General features: G+C 49.6%; 7 protein-coding genes across 7 annotated transcripts; 4 read left to right on the top strand and 3 right to left on the bottom strand.

The window, feature by feature from the left end:
• Nucleotides 1-1,922: 1,922 nt before the first annotated feature.
• Nucleotides 1,923-3,067, bottom strand: BKA67DRAFT_595545 (putative paraoxonase; the record flags this gene model as incomplete). The annotated part of the gene is made up of 2 exons (XM_046105175.1): nucleotides 1,923-2,873; nucleotides 2,924-3,067. The coding sequence occupies 2 exons, from the start codon at nucleotides 3,065-3,067 to the stop codon at nucleotides 1,923-1,925; spliced, it is 1,095 nt and encodes a 364-aa protein (XP_045952682.1).
• Nucleotides 3,068-3,886: 819 nt separating this feature from the next.
• BKA67DRAFT_541154 (uncharacterized protein) lies at nucleotides 3,887-5,533 on the top strand (the record flags this gene model as incomplete). Its single annotated transcript, XM_046100880.1, has 5 exons — nucleotides 3,887-3,931; nucleotides 4,004-4,331; nucleotides 4,489-4,942; nucleotides 5,000-5,067; nucleotides 5,154-5,533. 5 exons carry the CDS (start codon nucleotides 3,887-3,889, stop codon nucleotides 5,531-5,533), a joined length of 1,275 nt encoding a protein of 424 aa, XP_045952683.1.
• A 691-nt stretch (nucleotides 5,534-6,224) lies between these two features.
• BKA67DRAFT_583439 (uncharacterized protein) lies at nucleotides 6,225-6,819 on the top strand. The gene has a single exon (XM_046104070.1). The coding sequence runs from the start codon at nucleotides 6,379-6,381 to the stop codon at nucleotides 6,601-6,603; it is 225 nt and encodes a 74-aa protein (XP_045952684.1). The 5' UTR covers nucleotides 6,225-6,378; the 3' UTR covers nucleotides 6,604-6,819.
• A 206-nt stretch (nucleotides 6,820-7,025) lies between these two features.
• On the top strand, nucleotides 7,026-8,777 carry BKA67DRAFT_664026 (major facilitator superfamily domain-containing protein; the record flags this gene model as incomplete). Its single annotated transcript, XM_046108300.1, has 4 exons — nucleotides 7,026-7,271; nucleotides 7,334-7,730; nucleotides 7,790-8,333; nucleotides 8,399-8,777. The coding sequence occupies 4 exons, from the start codon at nucleotides 7,026-7,028 to the stop codon at nucleotides 8,775-8,777; spliced, it is 1,566 nt and encodes a 521-aa protein (XP_045952685.1).
• Nucleotides 8,778-10,132: 1,355 nt separating this feature from the next.
• On the top strand, nucleotides 10,133-14,448 carry BKA67DRAFT_526309 (uncharacterized protein; the record flags this gene model as incomplete). Its single annotated transcript, XM_046098744.1, has 2 exons — nucleotides 10,133-13,929; nucleotides 14,100-14,448. 2 exons carry the CDS (start codon nucleotides 10,133-10,135, stop codon nucleotides 14,446-14,448), a joined length of 4,146 nt encoding a protein of 1,381 aa, XP_045952686.1.
• A 2,001-nt stretch (nucleotides 14,449-16,449) lies between these two features.
• BKA67DRAFT_664028 (uncharacterized protein) lies at nucleotides 16,450-17,721 on the bottom strand (the record flags this gene model as incomplete). The annotated part of the gene is made up of 1 exon (XM_046108301.1): nucleotides 16,450-17,721. The coding sequence occupies one exon, from the start codon at nucleotides 17,719-17,721 to the stop codon at nucleotides 16,450-16,452; it is 1,272 nt and encodes a 423-aa protein (XP_045952687.1).
• A 647-nt stretch (nucleotides 17,722-18,368) lies between these two features.
• BKA67DRAFT_95844 (uncharacterized protein) lies at nucleotides 18,369-19,633 on the bottom strand (the record flags this gene model as incomplete). The annotated part of the gene is made up of 1 exon (XM_046109566.1): nucleotides 18,369-19,633. A coding segment is annotated over one exon (1,074 nt), but the record flags the coding sequence as incomplete, so codon positions are not given.
• Between the last annotated feature and the right edge of the window lie 3,632 nt (nucleotides 19,634-23,265).

Raw genomic sequence — 23,265 nt, forward strand, 5'->3', positions numbered from 1 at the left:
TGAGAAGACGGCAGCTTCACCGGCGGTGTGTTTTATAGGCTACTACATGATGTTGTATAGTATCGCGGCTGGTGACTTTCCGTTCGCAAGAGGCGTTAATGCGCAAATCCCACTAGGACTGAAACCTGTCACTATTTTACGGACTTGGGCCCATTTCACATGGATGCAGGAGTACCTCTTTGATGCTATCTCATGGTCTACATGAATTCAAAAACATGTGCGCTTGCCTAATGCCGTATATCCCGCCGTAGACTTCGATTCGCTTCTAATAGCCGCGATTTTCCAGTCTCCGAAAAACCGTGCTGCCTGCATCTTGTGCACCGCTATGTTTCCTACCGATACATAGTATGCCTATGGACTATAAATCTCAGGTCCACCACTCAGCTTCAACTGAACGACATGCGCATAACTTTACACCCTACCGTGTAGCTCACATGTAATGCCAACTTCCAACCAGAAACCATAACCCTACTACGATCCAGCCACGGTTCCGACCAGAACTCAGCGGCGAGAGTGACGTGTTCCCCGGACATTCACTGTGTAATTGCGAGCGGAACCATTCCTCCATCTTGCAGAAATCATGCCCTGCCGCAATGTATCTACGAAGAAGTTAGAAAGGGTGTATCTGTGATTTTGGTGGGACAATGGAGCGCCCACTCATTGCAGAGTGTCTGGTCATAGGAGTAGGATATAAAACTGATTGGGTGCGTGACATGGTCGATCGAGAGCGATTGCGGAACGGTGATGGAGCAGAAGCTGGGGGTCTGTATTGTAGCAACAGGGGCCGAACCCCTTACTCGAGAAGCCATTTAATACGATGGAAGCTTCGGCTTGTTGGTATGCGCGTGCTCAGAGTGGTCTTGAAATTGATTGCGGTAGTGTTTGGAAAGGTGATCAGTTCAATAGGCAATTCGGGACCATGTGATTACTACAGATGCCAATACACGGTTGAGCATGCTTCAGAAAGTGCTTGGGTCATTAAATTCTTCACAATCTTCTCAAAATGGCACACTGTAGTAGTGGTTGAGGCTAGCCGTACAGACGCTTGAACGATGAACTCTACCAGGATCAAATGAAAGCTTCTATCATTGAGTGAGGGCACTTTTGTCATGACAGCTTGCTGTAACTTGCGCACCTTCAGGCTGAGCTTTGCGTATGGGCGTTCTGATTACCATCCTATGAAATAGCTACTACGTATAGAATAGGGGTTCGATCCCTCCCAAACCACTCAAGAGATCCACGGGCTCCAACTCTTCAGGTTCACATACCCAACGAACTTACGATCAACGGTACCGCACAAACAGCAACCCAACCACAAATGGAGGAAGAGCGATTTATTCTAATGGCAGAGTGTTCAAGGTTGTAGTTACAGCCGTCTTTATGTTCTGGAAATTGGGCAAGAATTCATGGGCTCATCGCACAAAAGCCATATCCTACTACTCCGTAATCGGATTCTCCGTTCATTCATAGTTCTATCTTTAACGTGGTAGCAAGCAATTTTATACGATAATCTCTATGGAGACGACTGCCAATCAAAGCGTCCACTCGCTTGAACACACTTTACATTCAAAGTTCGGCCATAAGCCACTTGCATGCGGATTAAATTTCTCGAGAATACAATATTTCGTATTGGCGTCTCATTGCGGCCCCGACCTTTACCGTTTTACTCCTTTTAACGCCAACGAAAATGTTCGCATCATGGCTACGATTCCAGTGACTCTTATACAAATACGTTATATCAAGATCCGTCACGCAGCCCGGTTGAAGGGGTGATCTTCGTTAAAATATAATAAAACACAGTTGTGCAAACTAAATTAGTTTCAACCCCGGTCTATAGTTATAATTCACGCATTTCTCTTCTCTTGCTATCAATTCCCGCTCTCCACCTTCCTGGCTTTTGGGCAGTCCAACCTTTATCGGTATTAATCACGCCAAACGAATAATCCCTTCGCATATAGTCCGGCCACAATCCCAACACCCCTCGCCCTGTCCCTCACTACCGATGCGCTCGACGGGTACTCCCACCCAGCATATATATGTTTGACCCCAGTCTCGGGCGTCCATTCGCTTGCCCACGACGCCGCGCTCAGGGTGGCGCACATTTCTTGAACCTTTGGCCCACCTTCCGCGAGTAGCTCTGGCCTGTTGCAGGCTTGCCGCGAGCGTGCAAATTTATTCAGGCTCGGCAAGTGCGGGTGCCCCGCGATGAGCAGCGCACCATCGCTTTTCGAGACGGCGAGATTATCCGGCAGGAAAGGTAGCCAGATGGTTTCCTGGAGTTTGAGGGTTGGATGAGTGGATTGGGTATCGCCGGTGGAAACGCCGTACAGATGGACAGTACGCTTGTTTGTGGCCGCCACTGCAAGAGTTGTATCATTGAGTAGGGCGATGCCGTTAGGATAGGACTGACGCGCAACTACAGCAGCGTCGAGGGTTCCGTCTTCCAAGACGCGCACATGAACGACGCTTGCAATTGGTGGTGCGACATATGTCTCAAACATCCAAAGCAGGCGAGGGTGATCCCGAGCCGTGAAGTGATGCTGATTAGTAACAAAGAGCTCAGACTCGCTGAGCGCCGTGATAGAGTTAGGACTGCGAATTAATGGGTGCGAAAGAGAGCGCACGTGTATGGCCGTGAGTGTATCGAGGTCCAAATGGAATTTCTCAATACGAGAGCCTAGGCGCTGGTGGTTCGTGACGAACAACGTGGAAGTAGGCTCATGGAACTCGAGGCCCAACGTCCGGAGCTCGGAGTCGAAGCCAATAATCTTGATGCGCACAAGAGAATGTGAGTCTGGCAGAGAATTGTCTATGTACTTGTAGGCATAGAGCTCAGCATTGGGGTCAGGCTCATCACTATCGACGAAATAACCCTATAGCTGGTCAGATTATTTTTCATACTAAGCAGAGGTGGTTCTCTCACCATGACGGTATTCCACGTCTCTCGGCCAGGGTCACATGCCAAAAGTGCAAGCCCCAACGTCTCAACGAGTAGCACATCTTCGCAATTACGGATCTGATCTGTGAACTTGACTTCGTAGGATGTGAAGTTTGCATGCCTGGCCATCCGATCTGGTGCGTTGAAGAAGGCCAGTGAAAGTACTCGGAGTCGCCCGGCCAGAAATGTGGCGAGCAACGTCCACAAAAGCACGACCTAGATCATTTCAGTCACTGGATTCTTGTAGGAACTGTGCAGCCTTACAATGCTCGTTCTCACGTTGAGACCCAGCATGGTGGAATGTTCAAAGTGTTTCTTGATCAAGTTGGACTGGAGTTCGCAAACACCGAAACTGAAGAGTTCACAAACGTGTAAACACACCGGACCCAGGAATACCCAGAGCTATCCGCAACTCGCAGAAGCCAACGGTCTGGTGTGTCTTCCCACAGGTGGACTCAACGGCCCCTAATCTTTCGGGTTGCACAACCTCGCCAAGCAGTATGTACGGGTGCGGCGAGAGCCAGTAAGATTGGCAGCAATCGCCCGCCCACTATGGCAAAGACGGAAAAGAATAAGGCGCTGAAAGCTGTGTAACACCCCATCACCACCGAGAGGAAATCGATTCCAACCAAACAGTATTTTTAGTACAATTAAGTAGCACATGGGGCTGGGAAGAAACTTGTAATTGCACCGCCCCGAGACAAATATTGAGAGAGGCTTGCACAACAATGTTGCATCACGAAAAGGCTGCAGCCTGTCCTTTTCAGCTTTCGCAGTTCAGTAAAATCCAGAACATTGAGTAATTGATACTACTCAAACAATCCCCTGTGAATGTGGCACAATTTCCATATAGAAGCACCCTTGCGCAACTTTTGACCCTGGCTATCTATCTCCCTTCCTAACCTTAGCCTCGACACAAACATTGAACCTTGGCGACTCTGACCCACAATGTCAGATCTTGCCGCTCTGGCGGCAGCTTTGCCTAAATGTGCTGTAAGTCGTGGTTATACCCGCTTACGTTTAACCATACCCAGTCACGCTTCGATTGCTTATACTATTGTGAAGGCAACATGCATGCTCGCCGCCGTTAAGGGATCGACTTGCGCTATCGCCAACCAAACTAACCAAGCGTGCGTGTGTCACAATGAAGACCTCAACGCCTACGCCACGGCCTGCATCACCGCGAGCTGTACCATTAGAGAGGCTCTATTTACCAAGAACTTGACCTCCACGTCATGCGGTATCGCACCAACCGTCGACCACATATACGTCACTACTTCAATCATCTTTGTCGCCCTGTCTGCGATTTGTATCTTGCTGCGCGTAACAGCGAGGCTCCAGGCAAAAATCCCAGTCTGGTGGGACGACTTCATCATTACTTTGTCTTTTGTTCGTGAGCTCCTCTCCGGTTCCCTGACAAAATAGGAGGTTGACCAGTATCTCTTCCCTTGGTATAGCTCGGCTGCATCGCATTCTCAGTGATCGGCTGGATATGTATGAGACTGTCCCTCCCTACCAACCACTATGTCTTGTTGACACCGATTTTACAGTGGCGTCGCATGGCTTGGGAAGTGACATTTGGGCGGTGTCGTTCGATGACATTACACTGAACCTCAAGGGACTCTACACACTCTTTATTCTCTACATTACGAGCCGCGACCTCGTGCGCCTGTCCATTCTCCTCTTCTACCTTCGCATCTTCGGCGAATCTCAGCAGGCACGGCGGCTGATCCAATTCACCTTTGTACTAATCCTTGCATGTTGCATAGCGTTCGACTTTGCAATCATATTTGGCTGCACCCCAATTAATCATTTCTGGACGTCATGGGACGGCCAGCATGAGGGCCGCTGTATCAGCACTAACGGTATATTCTGGGCTGGTGCCTTTGTCGTCATCGCGATAGATCTTTGGGTCATGCTGATCCCGCTGCCATTTATCGTGCGGCTGAATTTCTCGCTGAGGAAGAAGATCTTGTCGGCGATCATGTTCACTTTTGGAATCTTGTGAGTACAGTGAGCAGACAGGACTGCGTCTAGGGCAAAATTAATATATCAACCTAGCGTCATAATCGTCAGTCTTTATCGACTCAAGACTATCAACCGTTTCACTCTATCCAAAAACCCGACGTGTTAGTTTCCCTGTTCCACCATGGTATTTTATTACTTTGTTCTGTTCCTCGTCTTTGGCACCTGCTAATTCTTTTTACCACCGTAGTGGACTTCGTCGACGTTGGTGTCTGGTCCGGCCTTGAGCTTTACGTTGGCATTATCTGCGCCTGCCTGCCAAATTTCCATAGCCTCTTGAAGCCTGTCTTCGCATGGATGGATTCGAGGTTATCATCAAGGACCACGCCTTCAAATCATGACGTTGGAGCTGCTGGTGGTACCCGCTGGCGACACTCCCGCCTGGTTGACACAAAGTTTGACCCCGAGCCGACGATCCGTGCGACCACAACCGTCAATGTTGCGCACCATCATCCAGAGCTCCAAGGAAATCTACATAATTCGAGCACAGAAGACAATGCAGGGAGCATTGAGCACATTGAGCTTGGCCAGAAGAAAAACGGTGAAACGATTGCCAGCGTGTGGGTTTGAACGTGGAAATTTGTCACGGCAAACATCTGGCTACGGATTTTCTTAACCACTCGTGCAACACTGTCAGGTACTTGATCATTGCAGATGTTGAAATAAGAATCATCAGGTAATATCAGGCGTGGAGGTATAGAAGTAATTGGGCCTGTATTCGCGTATTCTCGTCTATAACTCTAAATCGCTTAAGATTAGTGGGGCCACTGTCACGGATGCTAAGGGTGTTTTGGCTTTGTCTTATGTACAGGAGCACTCTGGTCGATGCAGACCCGACGGATTCATGATAGACTCCTCACCTTCCCGGTTGTAATGTCAGTACATAGTGCCCCATGCAGATTCTCCAAAAACTGAAAGTGTCTGTCCATTCACTAGACGTCAGTTTCTACAGCCGCATCTCTTTTATGACAGGAAAGAGCTGTGGAATTGAGCCGACTCGCAAGCCTCGAGTTGGAATACTTCGTGACGAATGTTTCCTTTTAGGGCGGCAATCGAAAGAGTCGTTCAGCCATCCATCGCAGCAACGACTTCAAAGTAGTTGATAGCCGCCAGACTTCACCATTCTCGATTATTTGTGAGGGTCACTTTGTTCGGAGGTGTATCGGAGCAGCCTGTCTTGGAGAATACGATACTGGCAGACTGGGAGAAGTTCACAAGCAGGACAGAGGATGATGGAATTGTTACCCCCCCCCCCCCCCCCCAAACATTGCATACGAAAGCTGGCACATCCCTGGACTTATTGCCGACGGGCCACTTGTATGACACTATCTTAACAGGGAACAAGAATGACGACTTGTTGGAGTATAGAAATCCATTACGGTTTATTTGAAGACAGCCTATTGATATAAACCATAATGACATGGATATTCTATTTATGCCGGTATGGTAACCCGAGAGACTGCGCCAACTCTTTTATCCAGTCTGCCCACCTTCGGTGCATTAGGCCACTTTTTAGGAATAGTCGGTATGATCGGGGTCAGGACCCGAGATTACTCTTTTTTCTCAACCTGAGAGCCAAACCGAGATGCGTCCGTATATATAAAGCACGGAAAATTTTGCCGAGAACGATATCAACATAGGCTCGTTGCCTCGGAACACAGTGATTTTTTTCTCCCGTCGCATCGCCATTATCTTGAACAGCGTCCCTTTGATGATCGTGGTGGCTGGACCGCGAGACGCGGCCCACTGCCGACTCGCATAGCGTCAACGGTAGCGCTGGGGAAGAGACAATGATTGTTTGGATCACTTACCATTGGCAGGCACAAGAGAGATATCTGCCTTTTCTCCATACCCCCCACAAGAACCCCCGCACTCCGCCCACAGGTGCTGGATTCGCGGTCCACTTCATGGTGTGAGCCATGAGGAAGACAACCCCGAGTCGTTCAGGTATATAATAGGATGGCCGGGGTTGTTCTGGACATCGTACTCGAGAGCTTGAAGCGTGTCTCCTAGACGGTTGTCAAGATCTAAGCCTGTGGAAGAGAAATCACCAGGTCATACCATGTCTGTTAATGAAGGGAGCAAGTCGCAGGACCCAGACGTCCTGCAAGAGGCTTGCATCGAGGATGCTGGTCAATTGCAGAAAGATACGATCCAAGGCATCCGCCAGCCACACAGCGAGATCTACGCCGAGGCGCTTTTGCGATTTCCCACCGACGAGCACATCGATAAGCTAGAGGAAGCCCGTTTACGACGAAAGCTCGATCGCAGGATCTTACCATTGCTGGGTATCTGCTACTTCTTCTACGTGAGTCCTGTTGTGTTTCTCGGAATGCATCGAACATCGCTGCTAACTCGTCGCTGCTATAGTATGTCGATAAAACTACACTCTCGTATGCTGCCATTTTCGGTATCAAGACCGACTTGGCACTCGATGCCCAGGGTTACTCTTGGCTGTCCTCTCTGTTCTACTTCGGCTGGCTCTTCTGGGCCATACCGTCGAACTTGATTATGCAGCGTTGCCCGCCGGGTTGGTACTTGGCTGGGAACATATTCATGTGGGGAGCACTTCTGATGGCACAGGCTGGAGCGCAGAACTTCGGCGGCATTGCAGCTCTGAGGATCCTCTCCGGTGCCTTTGAGGCCATCGCTGACCCAGCATTCATGCTTATCACGAGCATGTACTACACAAGATCCGAGCAGCCGATCCGCATCGCCATTTGGTACTCATTCAATGGTATCGGTGTTGCTGGTGGTGGTCTAATAGGTACGTCGACACTCGCCTCTACGTGGTTCGATGTGAGACTAATACAAGGGAACGGTAAGGTTATGGTATCGGGCATATCAAGGGCGCGCTGCAGCCCTGGCGCTACGAGTTTCTCATCGTCGGGGCATTCTGCACCTTCTGGGCCATAATTCTTTTCATCTTGATACCAAACTCGCCTGTGACTTTCCGTGGTTTCAGCCACGATGAGCGTCTCATGATGATTGCACGTATGCGTCAAAACCAAACGGGCGTTGAACAGCGGCATATCAACTGGGGCCAGGTCAAGGAGGCTTATGGCGACTACAAGACCTGGCTCTTCTTCTTTTTGGGATTCGTGAGCAACGTTCCCAACGGAGGCATATCAAACTTCTCGACCCTCGTCATTCAGGGACTGGGCTTTGATACGCTACATACCGCACTGTTGGGTATCCCCCAGGGAGCACTGGTCGTGATCTGGATCGGCCTAGGCGCGATCTGCAACCACTACATGCCCAAGAATTGCCGCAGCCTCGTGAGCGCCCTTTTCATGCTGCCAACCATTGCAGGCGCGCTCGGATTTCTTCTCGCTCCATCGGATGCATACATCGGGAGGCTTATATGCTTGTAAGGAAACCACAGGATTGCAGGGTGTATGAGCTCTGATCGAAGGCTGACTTTTGCAATGTTAGTTATCTTACTGGTTCCTACCAGGCCTCTTTCGTCATTTCTCTGTCGCTTGCCATCGGAAACACCGGCGGCCAATCTAAGAAGATGATTGTGGCCGGTATGATGTGGTTCGGTGCCTGCGTCGGCAATATTGCAAGCCCGTTCTTCTACAAGTCTGAGCAGGCACCGAAGTACAGCCTGGGCATTGGATCGCTGCTGGTGTGCAACTTCATCGAACTTGGATTGTTTTTTGTCTTCAGGTACGCGTTCATGTGGGAGAACAAGCGCAAAGAGCAAATCAGGGAGCAGATGCGGCAGAATGGCGAACTTGAGGCTGTGAACCAGACTGCATTCATGGATCTTACCGACAAGGAGAACCCCAACTTCGAGTACATCTATTAATCTTAGTCATATGACAGCGTGGGGTGCATGTGGTCGACTGCAGCTCCATGGGTAGAACACATGCAACTGCAGCGCGACCATTTGTGGCTGTGACAGGTATGCGGAAGTAGTTGTCCAATGTTCGGTCCCTTGAATTCAAAGCTCTTGTTGCATAGTTGTAGACATGACAGGTGCCGATGTCGGTGCACCTTCATCTGGCATACACGATATTCGAACCGCGCACGGATGTAGTACAATTTGTATGTAGGACTGACACTAATGTCGACTTCCTGTCAATGAGACAAAACTAGGTTTCCTGAAGAGATGGCCGTGGCTTTGCAGCTAAGTTTAATCGCAGCAATCCAGTCCAAAGAACAAACCTTCGCATGCGTTTGCCGCGTCATGGTTGAAAGCCCGGAAGCCGTAATCGTGGGCAGGCGCCCGGCCGACAAAGCAGCAATGGCAAGATCACAGAACCTGACGGGCGACGTAGAGAGCATGCCAACATACATGCATACGTATATACATGCTTACTTAGATGGCTTGGGCGTGTTTACCAATAGCTTATCATTCACCGACGCCGCCGATTGTTAGGAGCAACAGGGCACTGTCGTAATTGATGAGCACTCGGAGCGAGTCGACCTTTCGGCTCGGTGGTGCTGACGCTCTGCAACACTTGCAGCACCTGCAGCACCTGCGGCACCTGCAATTTTGAGCATAGGGGGCGGGGTGCACTACGCAATGTTGCAGCGGACGAGCCAACCACGTGCAGGAAAACAAGGTTGCACAAGGTTACGAGTCGACATCTCCCACTAATCCCGTGGGCACAGGCCTGCATATCCACTAAAGCCCAGGATTCAGCCCTGGGCTTGCCCGGGATGCGGACATGGCATCCACTTTGGAAAGCCTTTTGAACCCAGAAGCAGCTTTGGTCGTGTCGCTCGTCGCCAAGAGAGATTGAGCAAGGCCAAGAGGGCCTGTGGGTTTGTCTGACTGATCGCTTCCTCCTCACTTTCCAATCTTTTCGTTGATGACTTTCGCAGTCGTCGTCCGTTCGCTATCTTGAGAGCATCGAGTAGGCCCAAGTTCTCGTGTGCATCCTCGTATCTATCTTTTCTGCCAAGCACAGCAGTCCACCCACATCGCTTCGCTTGCTTGCCTTGCGTCGCTTTGCTCTGCGCTGCGTTGCTTCGCGACGTACTCCGTAGGCGTAGGGTTGGTACTGTACTGCAAGCGTCAGATTTATTGATCGAGAGCCAAGAGACCCGCTCTTCGCGCATGAACCACCGAAATATTCCAGACTCCCCCGGGACTTCCGCCGTGCTTGTGACATGAACTTGTTGTCATGAGGTCAACTGTGTATGTTGAAGCGCATAATGGGCTTAGTCGGCAGTGATCTCAAGGATGAGGACGGGACCGAGAAGGGGAGTACCCTCGTCACGACGCGCAGCAGAATACGCCGCAGACACCACGAGATCCGAACCAAGGTCGACGCCCGAGTACTAGATTTCTACCAGAAGTACGTGATCGAGGGCCTTCTGCGACAGAAGCCTCTCCAACCGTCCAAGGATGGTCGCCATGTCCCACTGCAAATCGAGGACGAAACGCCCCTGATCGACGAGCGTCGCGGCCATGAATTCATATCCAACACGATCCGGACCTCGCGCTACAATGTTTGGAACTTCCTACCCAAGCAGTTGATATTTCAATTCACGCGATTGGCAAACTTCTATTTTCTTTGCGTCGGCATCCCTCAGACCATACCGGGGCTGAGTACTACTGGAAGTTACACTACTATTTTGCCTCTGCTCTTCTTCGTTTGCTTGACCATCTTCAAGGAGGGCTACGATGATTACAAGAGGCACAGGCTGGACAAGCTGGAAAATGCCAATATTACCACTGTTCTCGGGAAACCTCGGCCCCAAGCCACTCCGATTGTCAAATCACGAAAATGGTTCGGTTTGCGCCGAGCTGCTCCGAAAGAGCCAGCAGCTCCCCTCATTGTCGAGGAGGACGAATTCGAAACCGGCGACCAGACCGGCGATCTACAATGGAACAGGGTCTACTGGAGGGATGTGAAAGTTGGCGACATCGTAAAACTCGCTCGAGATGAGGACGTGCCCGCCGATCTGGTTCTGTTCAACTCGTCCGGAGAGAACGGTATCGCTTACGTGGACACGATGGCGCTGGATGGCGAGACAAACTTGAAGAGCAAGGAATCGCTTTCGGCATTCAAAGACTGCTGTTCGATATCTGCACTCCGATCTTGTCAGGCCGAGTTCGTGCTTGAAGACCCAAACCCGGATTTGTATCGTTTCGACGGCAAGGTCACGGTTGGCGAAAAGACACTACCATTGACACTGAATGAGGTTATCTACCGTGGTAGCACGATCCGGAACACCAAACGCGCTTTGGGAGTGGTTATAAACACCGGCGAAGAGTGCAAGTTACGAATGAATGCCAATCAACACCCCAAGGCTAAGAAACCAGCTCTGGAACAGGTCACGGACCGCATTGTCATCACTTTGGCTTTCTACGTTATTGTCTTGTCTGTCGGCTGTTCCATGGGTTATATCGTTTGGCGCCGGGCGACAGAGTCGAACTCGTGGTACCTTCAGGACGCCACGGTCGCTTTCAAGGAGATTATCATCGGCTTTGCAATCCAGTTCAACAACGTCATCCCACTTGCGCTATATGTCAGCTTGGAAATTGTTAAGCTAGGACAGATGTGGATGCTGAATGGCGATGTAGAGATGTACGACGAAGCTACTGATACTCCAGCCAGGTGCAACACCAACACCATTCTTGAAAATCTGGGTCAAGTCACGCATATCTTCTCGGACAAGACCGGAACGCTCACAGAAAATGTCATGAAATTTCGCAAGCTCAGTATTGCCGGCACTTCATGGCTGCACGAAATGGACTTGCACACTGAAGAGTCGACTGCCGATGACGTTGGCGTCAAGATGACTACAGTAGACACCATGCCACGGAAGTCAAGAGAGGTCACACGAGCCATCCCGGAAGATTATGAACCATCTTTAGCCTCTCCCGTCACTATTACTGTTACCTCTCCCATGGAACATACACTCAGCAGGATTTCTACCAGTCGTAATCGCAGATCATCTTCACAGTGGAGATCGACTGGTCGTCCCGATCGTCAACAACCGGATGTTACCACATATGATTTACTAGATTTCATCAGACTTCGGCCCGCTGCACCATTTGCAAGGAAGGCTCGTGATTACATCCTGAGTTTAGCCCTGTGCCACACCTGTCTACCAGAGATTGGTGAGGATGGCCAGATTGATTACCAGGCATCTTCTCCGGACGAACTTGCACTTGTACGCGCGGCTCAGGAACTCGGCTATCTGGTCATACATAGGTCGTCTCAGACTGTTACACTAAAGATTACTTCAGCGGATGGTGACGAGCGGACTGAAGTCTATGAGATCCTGGATGTCATCGAATTCAGCAGCAAACGCAAGCGCATGTCAATTATTGTTCGGTTCCCCGACGGGAGGGTCTGTCTTATCTGCAAAGGAGCCGATTCTATGATTCTTCCACGACTGAAGCTAGCCAACCTCGCTATGAAAAAGGTCAGCGAGGTTCGCAAGAGTGCCGAACTGGAACACGAGATGTTGCGCAGAAGCGAGCAATTGGAGCCGCGCAACAGTTTTGGCGGCCGCCCAAGCCTTACTCTAGCCCGGCGGAGTATGAGCGGCCAAGCACAGGCTGAATCATCAAACAAGCGGCCAGCGATCGAACGGAGCAGGTCGGTCGAGGCCTTGAATATGCGACGTTCCCAGGACAGACCAAGGCCATCCATGGGTGTTCGTACAGTATCCTTCGACATCACCAAAACGCTCTCAACACCCGGCCCGTTGCCGCCACCATCACCGGTAGATGATAGGTTCGACTTCCTTGATGACCCTGCGATTAACGATGATTCCATTGTCTTCACAAAGTGTTTCAAGCACTTGGACGAATTTGCAAGTGAAGGTCTCAGAACTCTCCTGTTTGCACGGAAATTCATTTCCGAGAAGGAATACCGTGGGTGGAAGAAGATATACAACAATGCCACAACAAGCCTCGTCAACCGCCAAGAAATGATTGAAACAGCTGGCGAGATGATTGAACAGTCATTGGACCTTGTCGGTGCCACTGCTATCGAGGATAAGCTTCAAGTCGGAGTACCGGAGACAATCGAGAAGCTGCGCCGTGCAAACATCAAGATATGGATGCTTACTGGTGATAAACGAGAGACAGCCATCAACATTGCTCATTCAGCGCGCATATGTCGCCCTGGCTCCGATATCTTCATTCTCGACTCCTCGAAAGGCGGACTCCAGGCGCAAATTCTCGGTATCGCAGAGGAAATCCAAGCCGGCTGCTTGCACAGCGTCGTGGTTATCGACGGTCACACTTTAGGGGAAGTCGAGCAGTCGCCAAACTTGAAAGCGTTGTTCTACACCCTGATCCCAACCATCGACTCTGTTATATGTTGTCGAGCTTCTCCAGCACAGAAGGCATCAATCGTTAAAGCGATCCGTAGCCGGTTGCCGAATGCGCTTACACTTGCCATTGGCGACGGTGCCAATGACCTAGCCATGATCTCTGCGTCCCATGTCGGTGTTGGTATCTCAGGAAAGGAAGGACTACAGGCCGCTCGCGTCGCCGACTATGCTATTGCACAATTCCGTTTCCTTCAACGCCTCCTTCTTGTTCATGGTAGGTGGAATTATATTCGCACAGCCAAGTTCGTGCTTGCAACTTTTTGGAAGGAAATGTTCTTCTACCTACCTACAGCGTTGTATCAACGATACAACGGCTACACTGGTACATCTCTGTACGAAAGCGCAAGTTTGACTGTTTTCAATACACTTTTCACATCACTGGCTGTTATCATTCCTGGCATCTGGGAACAGGATCTCAGCGCACAAACCTTATTAGCGGTTCCCGAACTATACGTCTACGGTCAACGAAATATGGGCCTCAATGTGAGGAAATATCTGATCTGGATGATCGCCGCCGCGAGTGAAGGCGTAGGCGTCTGGTTCGCAGTGTGGGCGGGCTATGGTGGCGTTTTTGGCGTGGTGAAAGACGAGAACTTGTATCCCGTGGGACAGCTCGCCTTCTCGGTCAACGTTCTGTGGATCAATTATAAGCTCTTGTAAGTCATATCTAAACCACCTGTCGCGTGACACCTCAGGACTAATCATGAAACAGCATCATCGAGACTCATAACAAATCCGCCATCGTCCTGGTCGGGTTTGGCATCACCGTTATTGGCTGGTGGCTCTGGAGTCTCATTTTGTCGGCCGTTTACAATCCGGGCGTTAGCACATATGCCGTTCGCAACGGTTTTACAAAGACTTTTGGCGGAGACTCGATATGGTGGCTTACGCTCATTATTATCCTTGCTATGCTGATATGTATTGAGCTTGGTTTCAAAGCGATCAAACGTAACTTGATCGTTGGCGGGCTGTGGCAGTGGCCGCCCTGGCAAAGGAGGGCTGCCGGCGGGGCTGCCGAGGAGTGGCACCTGGAGCTCTGGCAGGAGCTGGAGCAAGATCCTCTCATGAAAGAGAGGCTGAGGCAGGAGATTGACGGCAGAGACGAAGAACTTGGTATAGAAGAACTCGGGGACGCGGAGGAGATTGTCCATGTCGATATGCACAGGGTTTCCTAATTTTCCATCCATCACATAGACGCACGTATGGTGCGCGCATTGGGCTGGCGTTCGCGTATACCCCCTGACTGATTTGGCTTGGCTTCCAGTTGCTATAGAATGGGAAGGGAGGGTTGTTGATTTCTGTATTTTCGATGGGATTCTGGCTTTGGATACCCCCCATAAGTAGTCTACGACAGATAGTTGTTCATATGTTTCAATCTCGTATCTATGTTAATATCGTCAAGTATCATGCCGAAAAGGAGTTTCACTAACTTAGGTCTATCTTGAGTTGATATACCGTTTGCAAATGAAACAGGTTCGTTTCGAACCATCAAAAGTATCCTTTATGTATGCATTCAACCGCTGAGTGGCATCTCGAAATTGTAGTGCAAACATATCACAACTTGACAAGTCTTGGTGTTTGGTTACCCAAGTTGCTAACGCCCAAAGCAATGCTAGTTCAAGAGCAAATGCAAAACCACACCAATATACTACAGCACACATAGTGAACCGGTTAAGTGTTGGTAGCGAGGCAGTCGGATGCTAGCAAGACTATAGTGTTATCTTTGGCTTGATCAGTAACGAAGTCTATACTGTGACGTCTAGTGGGAGTCTGGGACTTGCGTCTTCGGGGCCATAGTTCCTTGTTCTTCAGGCTGCCGTGAGGACATGGTCTGAGCATGTACACGTTCCTTTCACCCTTCAATTCTTGAGCGGTCCGGCGTGCCGGTATGTCTTCTATCAAGCGACTTCTCAGCATCCCGTGATGGGCATGCGTTCGTCCTGGGTCATAACCCCCTTTTTTTTTTTTTTACAAGGAATTACTCTCCAGAGCAGAGGGACGTCATATTGTACTTGACAGAGAACATCATCCGTGGCTCGTCAAATTAATGGCCGAGATGCTATTAAAGATTTCCTGTACGCTTCCCAATCATTTGTCTAAGCTTTTTGACCCGAAGAGTTGCAGGTGATTCGTGCTAGCCCAATGTGCAACTGTATGCAAAGTTGTTCAAGCATGCTGATTGGTCCAAGGGAGGTTGTGGGAATATGAATTTCGCAATTGTTTGTTTGTCTACTCAATAGTTGCTTAGGGACTCAATCAACGTTACACATATTTAAGTGAGCTTCTCTGTGCTCTGAGAATTCTTTTCCTTCCACTACAAATCTCTTATTCCACACCAGCCTTTACCAAGCCTCTGGAGTCGTCCTTCTTGGTAACGCTGCACGGGTACCAGTGGGATTACAAATGGGCACAATCAATTTTAAGTCTATTTCTACTACTTTATCAAGTTCTCCAAAAGTGAGGCCATCTCCGAGCCTGTTATGCTCCCCAGTTCCACAAAGCGTGGCGTTCTCCTGCTGCGGGCCTAGCCCTGCCGACTACTGCAAGTTTCCAAGTCTCCAAGTCTGCTGCCCTTTGCGTCGGTAAAGATTGCAGTGAAGGTACCCGTGCTACTCCCACAATTTTTAGAAGGAATCGCAAGTTCACCAACTAAAGTTGGTGCTGACCACCTTTTGCGATGGGTTCCAGTGTTCTCTTATAGTAAGTTATAGGAACGCGCTGCTAGTGCCGCCACTGGCGAAACGAAGAGAACACTAACAGGATTTTGACAGCTCCTGCCAAAAAGCATCCAAAATACCCCTGTTCTGACCCTTTGAACGGGTTTCCGTTGTATGTGAAATACAGACATTTCACAGGTTTAAGCCATCCCCCAGCACAGTCAATCTACTATGCAGTGGACAGTGTAGTCCGGCCCTCGCTCTCGCTCAGACTTCCTTAACTGGTGCAACCAGTCCTGATAAGTCTCTAGTGTGTTCGTTGTCCATTTTTTGTGCATGCCCGTGGATTATGAGTGTTTGTTGCTTGCATGCACTTGTCAATGTGTGTTTATGGGTGCAGTTGTCAATGTTTGTAGTCTATTCTATTGACTATGTTTGTCTGGCACTCTTCACCTCACTGCGTTCGGCACAGGCCTTGCCTGTAACCGCCTTCACAGTCTTGGGCTCTCCTTACGGGGTTCAAGTAGGAGTCTTAGTGTCGGGCTGACGGTGTTCAATTGACAAAAACATGCGTTCTTCTATCACAACTAGTGTTCCTCCGCTCTCCTTGAAATACTGCGCTACTGCCTCATCCTTTAATGGGTTATTATCTGCATTTGCCGTGAATATAGCAGGTTTCCCCCAATCCATCATCTTCTCCTTTCTATACTTGCCATCGATGGCCACCTCCATCTGGCACCCCATGAAAACCCTCCAGTTTTCAAACTTACGCAGATCCATATCGTTCAGTACGATGTGAGTGCACTCAGACGTCATGAGGTCATACACAAACTTGCTCTGCATCACGATGGGCGACCCAAACGACTTGGCCCACTCCGTCTTCCCATACTTGGATGGTCCAACAATCAGTAGGCAACTCGGTCGCCCCATCTTCCTCCTCGAACCAATATTCCTGCGCAACCAGGAAACCAACTCTTTCGGGATCTTGAAGGGCTTGCGCTTGTATGCCCGTTTGACAGCGGGTTTTGCCCGGACCTTTTTAGTGCTCACAAACTTGGCCGCGGCATGAGGCTGGCATACATACTTGACAGGGAAGTGCTCTCTGAGAAAGGCATCAGTCTCATCCTGATAAACCAAATCCAATGCCTCCCGACACCAACCCTCCTCTTGCTGTCTCCATGTCTCTGTTGCACCCTGTGGTGGTTGAATGTATGTCCCAAACACATAATCGTTGTCGGCACCATACTCCTTGAGTATGTAACCCTGCACGCCTTCTAAGAAGCGCTTCGGATGCTCACCTGGATCCGGCTTTTCAATACGAATGGACGTGGCCACCTGGCGCAGTCCTCCGCCCTCCTCGAACTGCGCCGCAAATCGAGAGTAGGAATTCTTCCAGTGTACCCTCGTTTCAAAACGCATCACCACATGGTAATGAGGATGACCGTCTGCATGCAACTCTCTCGCACCAAATATCTCAACCTTGCTCCGCCTGTTGTTGTCACTCGACATACGGGGCATCCACTGCTCCATCCACGTGCGCAGATACTCGTAGAACTTGAGGTGGTCAGTGACGCAGCACTGGTTGTAGGTTAGCCAAACCATCTTGCCTTGAAACAAAAAGGGCTTCTCCTCAGTAAGCAGCGTCTCTGGCGGCGAGTGACCAAACTTGACACCGTCTTCGTCAGGCTCCGCCTCCCCTTCGGGCTTGTCCAAGTCCATGGCGTCCTTGGTATCCTCGGGCTCCCCATAAAGAAGCTGGGCCTCCATCTTGTCGTCCTTCTCATCCGCCATCTTCGCACTTGCTCAGCAGTAAAATTGGGAAGGAGAATGCACTCTGTGACAAAGGGGGGCCCTTTTCTAGTAACCCTTTGGGTGTGTAAACTGGTGTTTGCCCGTGTGCCCCACGAGCAACGGAGATGGCCCAATCCTGGGGCTCCAAAGGGCCGCCAAGCGGTTAGTGTGCGAACTAGGCAGTAAATGCCTCTCATTCGCTCTCGCTCATGGCCACCACAAGTGCTGGCTCCCATACTGGGGGGGACGGGGTTGGTGTTCTCTTACAGTAAAGTATAGGGACGCTCTGCTAGTGCCGCCGCTGGTGACACGAAGAAAACACTAACAACGTTTTGACAGCATCTGCCAAAAACAAGTCAAACAACCCCTGTTCCTACCCTTCGAACGGGTTTTCTTTGTATGGGAAATTCTCACCTTTTCTGAAAGTTGACCATCCCCTCTGACAGTATCCCACACTGCATTCGGCACGGGCGATGCCCGTACTATCTTCTACAGATCTAGCTCTCCTCCGGGGGTTATCTTGGAGTCTTAGTACTGGGCTACAGTGACAGTATTTAGTGTGTATCTGGTGGTGACAGTAATCAAGAGAGATTATATTCAAATACAACTATCTATGTTGAAGATATTTACAAATTTAATCTACTAATAGCATATTCAAACTTCAGTGTTTCTTTATTTCTTTATGTAGTTACTAGGTCTAAAGTTCTTCCATAAACCTTTTAAGCCTGTTTAACGTAGCGTTTGCAGTGTATACATCTCATTCAATGTTCTAACCTCGAGTCCAGAGTGACTTGGCCAACTGTCGTTGTCCCTAGCTACTTACTACACTCTTACTTGACTAAAAGTGGACGAGATGCGCAGGCAATAGACCACTCCGACGTAAGAACGAAAAAGTCGTATACGACAAACAACTCCCATGCTTAACGGGTACTGCCAACGTAAAAAAAAACCAGTCCTCCAACCCTGCTGGTTTCACATGTAGTGCTGCCACTTCCTCCGTTGTCATATCCAAGCCAAAGAACACATTATCTATAACACCAAATGCATTAGATTTATTTCCAGCCTCTTTACCAAAACAGGTTTCCCAGACCTTGCCCATCAGCTCCCGAGGGGCTGCAATCAGCACTGCATGGAATTGGCTTCTATCACTCCCTCCAGATTCTCGCCATACCGTTGAGCCCATGGTGACTGTACACGAATCGCCTTCGCCTATCTTCATGACTGCTTCAAAAAACTTCTTCCAGTTCCCAAGCTCACGAACTTGAAAGGCCAGCGCTGCGTGTGTCGCCCAACCCTCCACGTGGTCTCTCGCAGGCCACTCACCGATCCCGCCGTCCTGAAGCATTACACCAACACCAGCGCACGCAAGGCCCTCCAACCACCTTTTGAACGAGACTTCCCCTAGAATGTCCATTTCTAAGCTTGTCATCGTGGCCTCTGGCTTAGCCGCCTGAATTGCTTCCACTTTCGCAGGAATGTTTGTTTGCTTGCTCGCTTGCTGTCCGCCGCTGTCTTGCTTGTTCGTGTTCCTCTGTGTCACCCGAGTGGCTGCGGCTCCTGCCTCGTCGCTTGAATGAGTGTTTGCGTCTTCCCGACAGCAAGGTGTTCGTGTTGCTACCACGAGATGCGCTGCAGTAGAACGGACGACTGTGAACAAGTGCTTGTGCCTGGAAAGAAGAAAGAAGAGGGCCCCTCCTCTAGGGGAAGTGTGCCTGGAAAGAAGAAAGAAGAGGGCCCCTCCTGTTGGGGAACTGCCGCGTAAAGTGACGTTGGCTAGCGCCTCCCGGCCGCCAATCAACCAGCGCTCCTGCAGGTTGCCGCCTAGACCTCCCGTGGCTCCATTGGATTGGGTCGCTTCGCTTTTAGTGTGTCGAAGGAAGACACTGAATGTCTGTGCCCTCACCCTGTTCAGGTGCCCCCCCCCCAAGGGCGGGCTCCCATAGTAAAGGGGACGGGGTTGGGTGCTCTCTTATAGTAAATTATAGAGGCGCTCTGCTAGTGTCCACGTTGTGGACAAGAAGAGAACACTAACAGCCAAAAGGCAGAACCAGCCAAAAAATGGCCAGAAAGTACCGTCCCTACGCACTTCAAGCACTTTTCAGACAATGTCAGAAAAGGGCCGTCCCGGCTGACGGTGCCCCGCACTGTCTTCCACTGTCTTTCGACTGTACAGCCCTCGTTCCACTTCGGTCTTCCTTAACTGGTGCAACCAATCCTAGTGAGTGTTGTGCACTGGATTGTCAATGTTTGTGTATGCCTGTGAGTCTACATTGTTTGTTTCGGCATACACTTATCAGTATTTGTTCATGAACTAGATTCTGAGTGTGTCTATAACAGTTTCCCTCACTACGCTCGGCACGGGGTCCCCGTACGTTCTTCCACAGTCTTGCTTGGCCTCGGGCGGTGCTATTTAGTGTAGAGTGCTAGGCTATAGTGACAATTTAAAGTGTTCATACATATGTTTAAGTTCGAATGATGGCTCTAAGATTCCAGTTTAAATCACTTGCTTCGTTCATAACTATCTTTATTGTTTTCGTCGTGTCTTTCCACACTCCATTCATCCTATGAGTTACGTTATCATCACGTATTCAGGTCTTGATTACTTGACTGGTTCCACTTCCAATGCTGAATTATAAACTGCTAGCCTTGCTTTAAATTAACATTGCAGTGCACTCTGTAACAGCCTTAGACATGAAGGACTTGCCGTTTGACGTTTACCTGATAACTTCCTCAAAGTAAACCCAATCAACTCCCAATCAATTCGTACTCCATTACTTGACCGCTTGTCGATAGACTGTCATTCTATCCATTCATTTTCAAGCATTGCTATCTCCCACAGCCACTTCTTCCACTTCTTACGCAAGGCTCAAGCCTAGCCTTAGCCTGGCCAATCAACTGTCTGCACCGGTTCCGTAAACAGCTGCTTCACTGCGATTTTAACCCACACAGAGCAGATAAAGTCTTCCATCCTCACTCCAAGTCAACAAGCCACAGCTTCATAGAGTCCAGCCACCGAGCACTTGACTTCAACACCAATATTTGTATTGAACGACGACCACACACAGTCTTGTATGCACCGCGCATGAGCGCATGAATCAGACGGACAGCCTCTGGTCAAGAAACAAAAGAGGAACAGTTCTATCACGCACCCTTCCGTCAGAGAATCAACAATTGCCTCCTCAATAGGATCCCCAGTGTTCCCAACTGGCATTCCACAGCCCACAGTGTATGGAGCGATGATTCTTAATGTTCCGTTAATAAGGGAGCTGGCCTCATCTTAGGGCTTTAATGCCTCGCTTCGCTTTTGGTATACGAACAAGATGTACGGTAACTAATATTACTTGTTATAGTCTCCGCTTCGTTACGACTACGCTAGTCAATGTCTGTCTACGTCTTCTCCCTATTTAGCTGCCACTATAAGTACTACCTACAGTAAAGGGGACGGGGTCCGGTGTTCTCTTATAGTAAATTATAGTACCGCTCTGCTAGTACCGCCGGTGGAAGCGTATAGAGAACACTAACACATAATTTGGCATCCTGCCAAGAATCATGCAACATACCCCTGTTCCTATCTCTTGCAAGCATTTCATTTCAATGGCAATTCCAAGAATTTGACAGATCTGTCAGTACCCCTCAACGGTGCATACACCGTCTTCCAGTCCAGCCCTCCCTCCCGGTCGGACATGTCTATCCTTGTCTTTATGCCTTAGATTGTCCATGTTTGTGCATGCCCTTAGTTTGAGAGTGTTTATCTGGCATGCATTTGTCAATTAGTTGTTATAAGAGTTCACCTCATTGCGTTTGGCATAGCCTAGGCCTATGCCGAGTCTTTATAGTCTTGGCCCTCTCTCCGGGGGTGCTCTTTGATTCTTCGTGTTGGGTTACAGTGTATATTGACTATTTTCACAAAGTGGGTCTCGTGTATAGTGGGTTTAGTTGTTAGTGTGTGTTCAAAAGTGTAATTTAGAAAGCCAGACTAAAGAAAGCTAGCGGAACACTGACTCGACTATGTGCAATACTTCACGCTTGAAATAAAACCCACACATGCTTTACAGATACTCTGTCTCACGTACGCCTTCCATTACTATATTGCTCTCATATGGGCACTCTATCTACCTCTTCCGTCTACCGATATACGCGTCCCCGCCTCTTTAACTGGCACAACTGGCCGGCCAACCTCCTTACGAGACGTGACTGACCGGTCAACCTCTTCATATCATATAGTTGTTCCTAACGCCTTACTCTCTTTGCAGAACGATGACTGACGCTCGCTAACCACTCAAAGGCCTCCCCGCCCGCCTGTCTATATAGAAACATCATCTGGCGTTACACCCGCCTAAGCCACTTCTCACCCACCAATTTCTCTATAAGCGCTACAATGTACTGAGGCTTACCTAATGTTACACCCTCGTTACTCCTATCCTGTAACTAAAACCTTAGGCCCGCATTCGTCCACTATACAGCGCTCTCCAGCCGCATTATTACATAATACAACTCGTCCCCCATCCCTCGCCGAGGAGTAAGGCATTTGCGCCGCCATAGAATCTTGCAGCCTCTCGTAAAACCGCACAGCATCCAGCGGTCGACATCTGTCGTACACAAAAAATACATACCGGCCCTCAAAGTGGATACCATAAGTGCTGGCTCCCAAGCAAGCTGGCTTTCTCTAGGCGTTCCCATGTAGCAAAGAGCCAAGATTCGCCTCGATGGTAGAGTCGAGAATGCACCATATCGAGAACTCGAGGAGCTGGCCCTCAAGTGGTGCGCAGGTGATGATTTCACGGCGGAGGAGAGCCTACAGTTCGATCAACTAAAGGAGAAACTTGCTTGTGATACTATCCGCGACGCCGTGGCTATCTGTGCGACCGTCGATGGTGCAGCAGACAGCCATGTCACGCAAGCCTAAGGCAGCCGGGCAGACTTTTTGGTTCAGTGAACACAACCAAAAGCATGATGAAGTTGCTAGTCCTATGGTATTTGTGACGTCGAAGAGGTTCGAAAATGCCCAAGACCACAGCTCGCGGTTCTGCGACCGTTCTGGCGCTGCCATCCTCCACACATCTTCGAGACCCTTCTCAAAAAAGGCTTCAGCACTGCCAAGCCTGGTAAAATCGCCATCCTGACCCCTGACAGTGCTTCTCAGAAGCGCATCAAGTATGCGGTCAGCTACCTTGCAAAATACCATGGGTGTTTTCACCTGATAGGTTTATGACCAGACCTTTTCAAAATGGATGTAAGATGGAATCCGGTTTCGACCATCATGTACATGGGGAAGTTAGGATTTTGGACCAGCCTTTTCCAGATCTGATGGCGAGTATTTTAAAACTTTCATATAATTGATGAATATATGGCCCCAAAAATTGGTCTTGGCTGAATTGTGCGTCTGATATGAAGTAGCGTCCCTGTGCGCCGAATCATTGTCATGGTATATGGTGCACAACCGCGAGCAGGCAAAGCTACCTTGGAATATCTCAAGACCTCTTATAGTTGGTGCCACCTAAGCGCAAAAGCTGTTGTTGTGTTTCTGTTGGGATATACGTTACT

Source organism: Truncatella angustata, assembly GCF_020726525.1.
Source record: "Truncatella angustata strain MPI-SDFR-AT-0073 chromosome Unknown BKA67scaffold_10, whole genome shotgun sequence".
Classification (NCBI taxonomy): domain Eukaryota; kingdom Fungi; phylum Ascomycota; class Sordariomycetes; order Amphisphaeriales; family Sporocadaceae; genus Truncatella; species Truncatella angustata.